The sequence below is a fragment of the Vitis riparia genome, chromosome 18 (genome assembly GCF_004353265.1).
Source record: "Vitis riparia cultivar Riparia Gloire de Montpellier isolate 1030 chromosome 18, EGFV_Vit.rip_1.0, whole genome shotgun sequence".
Classification (NCBI taxonomy): domain Eukaryota; kingdom Viridiplantae; phylum Streptophyta; class Magnoliopsida; order Vitales; family Vitaceae; genus Vitis; species Vitis riparia.
The window spans coordinates 33,335,749-33,346,320 of NC_048448.1; the positions used below are offsets into that span (position 1 = coordinate 33,335,749).

Consider the following 10,572-nt stretch of genomic DNA (forward strand, 5'->3'; position numbering starts at 1 on the left):
ATTTTTATATGAAGTGTTTTCAATATAAATATTTTCTACAAAAATGTTTTTTTTTTTAAATCATTTATCAATTGTTTATTTGAGAAGCACTACAATAAATAATTTTTTAACTTTTTAAAAATGTTTTTAAAATTTTATCAAAAGGTTTTTTTTTTTTCAAAAACATTTTGTACACTAGAAGTGTTTTCTAGAAATACTATTAAACAAATTCTTAGAATGTCTTTGATAGTGTTTATATTTGTAGTGTTTTTAGTAAAGATGTTTCCAGATAATCATTTATCAAATATTTTTTAGGCAACATCATAAGTAATTTTTCAATATTTTGAGGTGTTTTTTAAATTATATCAAACACATGATTTTTCTTCTAATATATATTAGAAGTGTTTTCTAAAACTACTATCAAACAAACTCTTAAAAAATATTTTAAAAAAAATTATATTTGACCAATATAGAAAAAGACAAAAAAAAATACTAATAAATAAATTAAGATAAATAAATACCTAAAATTTATTCTCTTCACTTTTTAAAAAATGTTGAACCAAATTTAAGAAAAATGCATTCTTGATGATTTGTTTTTCTTTTTAAACTTTTTTTGATAAATAACTAAATAAGAAAAAAAAGTCTAAAAAAATAAATTTCATTTCTCGAAAGCAAGCGGAAAAAAAATATAAAAATCATTATTTTTTTCTTTTTTATATCCATCTAATATATATATATATATTACCAGGAAAAAGGATGAAGTTTCTCAGAGGGCACCAATGGCTGAGATCTTATACAGTTTGGTCGACTCTTTGCAGACTTCAGTTGACCATCGACTTTCACGCGGAAAGTCTTTGTATATATCCTATTCATTTGTATCTTTTGCATTCATTTGTCTCTTTTGCATTATAAAAAAATGTTAAAAATTAAATATTCAGAGGCATCTTTGAACGTGGACACAATTAAAAGGTTGAGAAGCTTTGGTGCGAGCAATTCGGTGGAATCTCTGAACAAATGCTTCGATAGACTAAAAGAAAGAAAATTGAATCATTTTGTAGAGTTCATTGCACAACTTGCTCACTTGGAAGCAACCTACCCTCACTCAGATGAGCTTCTTTAGCACCCAAATCTGTCAATGAGAGGTTATACATCGTAGATCTCTTTGTTAAACCTATTCTTCTGCTTCTTCAATTTCTTAAGCCCCACTCAGATGCGCTTCTTTAGCACCAAAGTCTGTCAATGAGAGTTTCACAACTTAGATCTCTTTGTTAAAACTATTCTTCTGCTTCTTCAATGGCTTCTTCTTCAATTTCTTGTTCCTCACTGGATTCTTCTTCTTTTTCAACAATTTCTTCAATGGCTCCTTCAATTTCTTCACTGGCTTCTTCTTCTTCACTGTATTCTTCTTCTTCTTCTTCTTCTTCTTCTTCTTCTTCTTCTTCTTCTTCTTCTTCTTCTTCTTCTTCTCCTTCACTGGCTTCTTCTACATCTTCACTGGCTTCTTCAATTTCTTCTTCTTCTGATTGGAAGTATGCTGTGTTTCTCAGCTTTAGAGGAGAGGATACTCGCAATAATTTTACTGGCCATCTCTATAAAGCTTTGGACCAAAAAGGAATTGAAACCTTTATGGATGATAAGAAGCTTAGAACAGGTGAAGAGATATCTCCCACACTTGTTACAGCAATCCAAAGATCAAGGTGCTCTATCATTGTTCTGTCAGAAAATTATGCATCTTCCAAGTGGTGTCTAGAGGAACTTGTGATGATACTAGAGTGCAAAAGAACCAAAAATCTGAAGGTTGTGCCTATCTTCTACAATGTGGATCCATCACATGTTCGGAACCAGACCGGAAGTTTTGGGGAAGCCCTGGCTAAACATGAAGAGAATTTGAAGATCAAGGTGGAGAAGGTGCAGAAGTGGAGGGAGGCTCTAACTCAAGTTGCCAATTTATCTGGCTTGCATTCCGTGAAGAACAAGTAATTTTCTAAAGCCAAACTGTTTTTAATTCATTGCTTTTGTTATTCATTACATTGTCATGATAATCATTATTATTTAAAGTCCTGGTTTAGATAACAGAATAAGAAAAAGGAACAAAAGTGCTGAAATAACACAATTATGCTAAATCTGTTTTTACCTCTATCTAATCATTCAAATTCCTGCTGTTTCATGATTGGAATCAGTTGGAAATTTGATTCAATTATATCTTAATTGACCATTCTATCATACTCAATTAACCTTTCCTTCCCCCTCCCCCCAGCTGAACTCGCAATAAAGAAGACTATGCATTCACATGTTTCCTTTCAAGCCGTCAAATATTTTACTACTTTTTGAACTATTTATGGGTTATCAAACTTACTACTATTTGTTTTTCAAATTCAAACTGACAGGCCTGAGGCTCAACTTATTGAGGAAATCATTGCAGATATTTCCAAAGATTTATATTCTGTACCTTTGAAAGATGCCCCAAACCTAGTGGGAGTGGATTCTTGTATAAGGGAACTGGAATCGTTATTATGTCTTCCGTCAATGGATGTTCGTATGGTAGGAATTTGGGGTATGGGTGGCATCGGTAAGACCACCCTTGCTAGAGCTATTTATGAACAAATTTCTGGCGAATTTGAAGGTTGTTGCTTTCTTCCCAATGTAGAATATTTGGCAAGTAAAGGTGATGACTATTTAAGAAAAGAACTTCTTTCAAGGGTACTAAGGGATAAAAACATAGATGTGACAATCACTTCAGTGAAGGCAAGATTTCACTCAAAAAAGGTCCTTATTGTTATCGATAATGTGAACCACCGGTCAATATTGAAAACTTTAGTAGGAGAACTTGATTGGTTTGGGCGACAAAGTAGAATCATTATAACAACCAGGGATAAACATGTTCTAACCATGCATGGAGTGGATGTTATTTATGAAGTCCAGAAATTACAAGATGATAAAGCCATTGAGCTCTTTAATCATCATGCCTTTATAAACCACCCCCCTACAGAAGATGTTATGGAGCTCTCTCAGCGTGTAATAGCTTGTGCTCAAGGTCTTCCATTGGCTCTTGAAGTTTTAGGAAGTTCTTTATGCAAGAAAAGCATAGATGAATGGGAATGTGCACTGAATAAACTAGAAAAAATCCCTGACATGGAAATTCGCAAAGTGCTTCAAACAAGTTTTGATGAGTTAGATGATGACCAAAAGAATATATTTTTGGATATTGCCATTTTTTTTAATGAGGGGGAAGAAGATTTTACAACAGAAATACTCAATAGTTTTGGTTTTTCTGCAATCGGTGGAATAAGAACCCTCATTGATAAGTCACTAATAAGAAATTTGGATGATGAGTTACATATGCATGATCTACTAATAGAAATGGGTAAAGAAATTGTTCGTCAAACTTCTCCTAAAGAGCCTGGTAAACGTACTAGATTATGGGAGCAACAAGATATCTGTCATGTACTGGAAAAAAATATGGTGAGAGTCAAATATATATATATATGTAGGAAAATTTAAGCTTCAAAAATATCTTTTCTTTAACTATTTATTCTTCTGTATGGTTTTAGTAAAAACTATTTGTGAGATTTTGCATGCTTTTCACTTATTCCTATCAATATTGTTAGGGAACTGATGAAGTGGAAGTCATAGACTTGAACTTGTCTGGCTTAAAGGAAATATGTTTTACCACTGAAGCCTTTGGCAATATGAGCAAACTTAGATTGCTCGCGATCCATGAATCTAGCCTCTCCGACGACTCTGAATGTAGCTCCAGGCTGATGCAATGTCAAGTACACATTTCTGATGACTTCAAATTTCATTATGATGAGTTGAGGCTCCTAATGTGGGAAGAATATCCTCTGAAATCATTGCCATCTGATTTTAAGTCCCAGAATCTTGTGTTCCTCTCCATGACTAAAAGCCACCTTACTCGGCTGTGGGAAGGAAACAGGGTATGGTTGATTTACTCTTTATTATTTTTATTTTTTTTGGGATAATATGTTATCTAAATAATAAAGTGTAATTATTTATAATCACTTGTCTTTTGTTACAGGTTTTTAAAAACTTAAAATATATTGATCTTAGTGACTCTAAATACCTAGTAGAAACTCCGGATTTCTCAAGGGTCACCAATCTTAAAATCTTGAATTTTGAAGGTTGTACACAGTTGCGTAAAATTCACTCGTCTCTTGGAGATTTGGACAAACTCATTGGCTTGAGTTTCAAAAACTGCATAAACCTTGAGCATTTTCCAGGCCTGGATCAGTTGGTATCCCTTGAAGTTCTCAATCTCTCTGGTTGCTCAAAGCTAGAGAAGTTTCCGGTTATCTCACAGCCCATGCCATGCTTATCCAAGCTCTGTTTTGATGGGACTGCTATAACAGAACTCCCCTCGTCAATTGCTTATGCCACCAAGCTTGTTCTGCTGGATTTACAAAATTGCAAAAAGCTCCTGAGTCTTCCAAGCAGCATTTGTAAATTGGCACATCTTGAGACCCTTTCTCTTTCCGGCTGCTCAAGGCTTGGAAAACCTCAAGTGAACTCAGACAACTTGGATGCTTTGCCAAGGATCTTGGATCAACTTTCTCATCTACGGGAGCTTCAGTTGCAAGATTGCAGGAGCCTTCGAGCATTGCCACCACTTCCATCAAGTATGGAACTTATAAATGCAAGTGATAATTGCACATCACTTGAGTACATCTCCCCTCAATCAGTTTTCCTATGTTTTGGAGGCTCTATATTTGGTAATTGCTTCCAACTGACCAAGTATCAAAGTAAGATGGGGCCTCATTTACGGAGAATGGCAACCCATTTTGACCAAGATAGATGGAAGTCCGCTTATGATCAAGTAAGTCCTCTTCTGGTTTCATGTCATCATGATTTCCATTTGCAAAAAATGTTATTTGAAACACAATTTTTTTTTATATTACCCAACCAATGAAGAAATGTTTAAAAAGAATTAAATTTGTAGTTCAAATATATATATATATATATATAACGACATAATATTAATTAATTTTTAATATACACCTTCAATATCCTAATCATGAATATTATTAGCAAAAAATCACCACTGCACACAATTGACTTCTTCATGCATGTTATTACCATTGCAGACGATTCATCTGATATGTTATCATAGAGACAGTCGCCAAATATATTTGTAAATAAAGTGAAAAAAACAATTGATTTTTTATTACCAAAAATAATAGGGCGTGTAGGTTTCTCTCAGCAGCATCATGGTTTTTGTGTGCAGCAATACCCAAACGTTCAGGTGCCATTCAGTACTGTTTTTCCTGGAAGTACAATACCTGATTGGTTCATGCATTATAGTAAGGGGCATGAAGTAGATATAGATGTAGATCCAGATTGGTACGATAGTAGTTTCCTGGGTTTTGCACTTTCTGCTGTTATAGCACCCAAGGATGGGTCCATTACAAGGGGTTGGTCCACCTACTGTAACTTGGATTTACATGATCTTAATTCCGAATCCGAATCCGAATCCAGTTGGGTATGTTCCTTTACTGATGCTCGCACTTGCCAACTTGAAGATACGACAATTAATTCAGATCATCTGTGGCTGGCCTATGTACCATCGTTTTTGGGCTTCAATGATAAGAAATGGAGTCGCATTAAGTTTTCATTTAGTACAGGCAGGAAGTCCTGCATTGTGAAGCATTGGGGAGTTTGTCCATTGTACATTGAAGGTAGCAGTGATGACAACTATAACCGTGATGGCGATTATTCCAGTGGGAGATGCTGCTTGAATGAGGGCCTTGGAGTGCAGACTAGTAATGACAACGACATTGATGATGAGGGGGATGCTTGTGGAAGTGTCCTTGATGATCTACGTGAATGGGGATTAGAAGATATCATAATCAGGAGAAGCCTTGAAGATGACCAACCCAGTGGACAGGTCTATGAAGATGCGAATGGCACACATGCCTGGAACCAAGAAAGGCCTCGGATGCAGCCAAACCCTCTCATAGCACAGACTAGTTATGCCCAGTACACTCATGAAAGGAATCCTGCTAAAAGTGTCCTTGATTATCGCTATGAATCCACATTTGAAGATGGCATAGTCAGGATGAGAAGCCTTCTTGAGGAGTACCCCGGAGTACTTGGTTTCTCTCCTACTGACTCACACTCCTGGGACCAAGCAAGGCTTGGGAGGCAGCCAAACCCTCCCATATCCAACAGTGAGACTGGGTTTTGGATTTGTATCACTATTTTTAGCTTCTTCTTTCTTGCTCACATTTTCCATTCCGCTTCATTTCGGATCTCACCACTTCTCGGCGTGTTACTCTTGCTTTTTATCTTTAGTCGGCTGTAGGAACCAGATAAAGAAAAATAATGATAATAATAGTAATATTACACGTGGCAACGCCCATGGGCTTCACCTTTTATTATTGTTTTATTTGTTCTATTTCTCTGTGAGTATTCCTTCTTGTCCTAATACTAATCGTCTTCTTTTCCATTTGGGGTAGAGTTTTTGTTCAGGCAGACCGTTGTTTAAGATACTTCTTGTGTGATGACCCAACCGAAGTCTAGGGATACGTGATTTTATTTAGTTATTATTTATTTCATAGGTGGGTTAATATTCAACATATGATGACCTAAATTATTATTATTATTATTTTTATTTTTTTTTGTGGGCCTTCGTGATAGTTGAGTTTTTAAGCCAAAGAAGAAGCAATTGGAGAGAATATTTATGGTGCCCTTGAGATACATCTCTTCTTCTTGGATCTTCTTCTTGTACATCCTTTATTCTTCACTTGGATTTCTTTTTCCGCTTCTTCTATCTTTTTCTCTTTCCACAACATCGTAGGGTTCTCTTTTTCCTTGGAAAAGGACTTCAACTTTTGCCATATATGGGAAGCATGCTTCTAAAAAATCTCAAAGAAAGTGATTGATAGCTCATAGGTGAATTATTGAACTGCATAACAATCACTCCACTAATATTGTGTTGTTGAGTGTAGAGAGCAATAGACACGTACACATACGGTTTTCAAAATATGGATGGCTAGTTTATCATGATATGTTTTACTCATTAAGCTAAGTGCCGACAAAAGAATGTTGTCCATGAGAAGGAATATTAGAAAGAGTAAATAGAAGAGGTTGTCCATGAGACGAAGTGCTAGGTAGGATTTCACTGAAATTAGGTAACCAACTGGGTGCCTGTGAAAAAAAGCTGGTCATGACATTGGTTATTTAAATTGCAATCCAAAGTATAAAGTTATTGGCTTGATATACCTATTAGTCCAATAGCTAACTTAAAGTGTGATAATGTTGGAGTATTGGCCAGCCAAAAATGTACAGGAAAGTGCTGGAAAAAGCCTAAAACTAATGGGTTCCCCATATTTTCTTTAATCAAGTTGAGAAAGAATGGAATATTGAAGGTGAAAAACAAAGGAAGTGGAATAATTACAAAGATGAAAATTAACTCCAAGCAACACAAAGAAGACTCCCCCTTTCAGGACACCCTCCAAGTTTTACAGGGATCTTCCACCATCGGAAATTTGAGGCTTTAAGGAGTGAGGAGACCCCAATTCCAGGCAACCCACCTTCAATCGACCTATTACTTGCTCATGGCTTTTTGTAACAGTTCCCACGGACAACACTAGACTGTTGTGGTGCTTTTTGATAGGATTGTGCAATTAACCCGTAAGGTGCAGATGAGGCGGCTTTTAAGTACTGTTCGTTCTTGGCATCTGAGTCTACTACTTTGCTCATCCTTCAAAGCTAGAAAAGAAACTAGGGTCGAGGTCCCAAGTTAATTAGTTCAAAACCTCAATGTAAAGACAATAAAGAGAAAGAAAAGAAAAGCACTTTGTTTTTTATGAAGTTCCAAACCCAACACCCTCCCACCCCATTCCACTCCCTGTATGAAAGAAGGGTCATTTTAATATTATTTTCGAGCATGGTGAGCTATGCTTACCTTTGGTGGCTGCAAATGTAGTTCAGTTAATAGAGGTAAAGTGTTGCTCTTGTAAAGTGGTAGCAGGAGAAACATGTTGTAGGTGGTTTGGCAATTTTCCCTATTAAAATATTCCTAGAAAAAAACAATTTAAATTTGAAAAAAAAATAAAATAAAATAAAAACAAATCATTTTCCAAAGATTGTCGTCTATAAGAGTCATGCTCATTTTGCAACCTGAAACTACACATTTGGCTTTTCTGGGAGCAATATATCTTCATTCATGAAGCTTGTAAAAAATACATAAATCAGGCAAACATTCTTCGTTTGAAAGATTATTTCATTTTATTTTTTAATAATAGATAAGTGATAAAAATTAAAGGATCTAATTTATTTATATGATCATATGTCACTACCTATAAGGAACACTAATCAGAGCCATGTATACAATGTTGAAAAGTTAAACTTGTTTAGAATCTAAGAAGGAAAATTAGTTCTAGCTATGTTAAAAATAATATTTTATTTTGAGTGATGAGTGAATTCCTATATTTTTTTTTCAGAGATTTTATTTTGTTCGATGTAAGTATCCATAAATAAGACATTATATAATATTTAAACAAGAATACTAGAAGATAATAGACTTTTAAGTCTCTTCAACTATTTATCCTTCTTTATATAACAGTTTGTATATATATGTTTCTTTCAACCCTATTGCCATAACAAATTTCCATCAAAGTCTTATGAAAAAAATGATAAGTGAATATCCATTTCCGGTCCCTAACTAATTAAACAAAGACAATTGTGATAAATAGAGTATCAATGTAAATGTTTTACTTGATTTGCAAGATGCATGAGAGGTTGTAGATAAAGGCTATAAGAAGCCAAAAGATGAAACCGCATTACCCCAAAATAAGAAGCCTTAAGAGGAAACCATGCTATGACAAAATCAAAGGAATCTTTTGAAATATATAAGAAAGATAAGGAAACTTTTACCCTCATCTATCAAATAATGGATGAAAGTACTTTTGGGAAGATTTGAAGTGCAACTATTGCCAAAGAAGCATAAGAGATATTACACAAAGCACACATAAAGCAGTTGATAAGGTACAAAAAGTTTGTCTTCAAACTCTTAAAGGAGATTTTGAAAGTTTAAGTGTGGAAGAATTAGAACCAATATTCGATTAGTTTTCTAGAGAATTGACTATTGTAAATTTATTAAAAAGAAATGGATAAAGAACTACAAGAGATCACTACTCCAAGTCCATCAACTTGTGAAATTTCAACAATATCATCTTCATTAGAAATCTTAGGCCAAAGGATACCATGCATGATTTAGGAGTCTACAAGATATTTATGAGGTAATGAAAAATCAAAACATTGTAACTTTCTTTTGTCCTTTTTAAAATTGTGAAGCAATAGATTTTGAAAAAATAATTCAAGATAAAAGATGGAAAGATGCAATGAATGAGGAAATAAAAGCAATAAGGAAGTATGACACATGAGAACTATGACAACTCAAATAATTGAAAAAAAAAATTCGAGTGGATGTGAAATCTACTTTGTTAAATGGACATCTGAAGAATCCATGGGTTATGTGATAAAAGGGGATGAGAGCAAAGTTCTAAAATTGAAAAAACCTTCTATGAACTAAATCAAACGCTAAGCATGGAATAATAGAATTGACAAATATTAATTTTAAGACAATAATTTTATTAAGTACCCTCATGAACATGCTCTCTACATAAAGGTGAACAAAAAAAAGTAATATATATATATATATATATATAGTTGTCTGCTTATATGTGAAAGATTTGATCTTCACTAAAAAAAATTCAATCATGTTTGATGAGTTCAAAGAAGTAATGACTTATGAGTTTAAGACCGCCAATATTGGTCTCCTGCTGTATAATATCTTGGAATAAAAGTCAAGCAAACTAAAAAGGTGTTTATTTTTTCAAGAAGACTGTGCAAAAGAAATTTTCAAGAAGTTTGACATGAATATTTGTAATTTGATAAACAAACTAATAAAATCTAGAGTTAAAGTATAAAGACATGAAAGAGAAACTATGGATTTAATAAATAAATAAATAAATAAAAAAGCTTAGTAGGAAGCCAATACTATTTGACTAGTACAAGGTCAGACTCTTTTTTAGCATATAAACTTGTTAGTCATTATATGAAAACACTAATGGTGACTTGCATGAAAACTGCCAAATGAATTATTCACTACATCAAAAGTACACTTGATTATGGTTTATATTATCCACTCTTTAACAATTTCAAGTTTGTTGGATATGGTGATGGTGATTGGGATAGAGATTAAACGATCGAAAGAGAATAATTGACTTTATGTTTTTTTATGTGTGGGAGATGTTACGTTCACTTATACATCAAAGAAACGGCCTATTATGATCCTTTTAAGCGGAATTTATTTTAACAGTGCATATATATCATGCAAATTGGCTTAAAAATTTGTTGATTGAGCTTAATTTATCACCACAAAAACCAAATTAATCAATGATTATTGCATTATCAGAAAATCCAATTTTTTATGATCCATACAAACATATAGATACAAGATATCATTTTTTTTAGATAGTCATTAAGAAAAAAAAAGTACAATTAAAATTTGCAAGTCCCATGATCAAATTGCGAATATTTTACTAAAGTTTGAAGATTTTAGAATATTATGGA

At 33.7% G+C, this 10,572-nt stretch overlaps 1 protein-coding gene across 1 annotated transcript; it reads left to right on the forward strand.

Moving 5' to 3' along the window:
• Nucleotides 1-1,431: 1,431 nt before the first annotated feature.
• LOC117905747 (disease resistance protein RML1A-like) lies at nucleotides 1,432-6,400 on the forward strand (the record flags this gene model as incomplete). Its single annotated transcript, XM_034818627.1, has 5 exons — nucleotides 1,432-1,955; nucleotides 2,367-3,441; nucleotides 3,588-3,914; nucleotides 4,016-4,810; nucleotides 5,219-6,400. Coding segments are annotated over 5 exons (3,798 nt in total), but the record flags the coding sequence as incomplete, so codon positions are not given.
• Nucleotides 6,401-10,572: the final 4,172 nt, after the last annotated feature.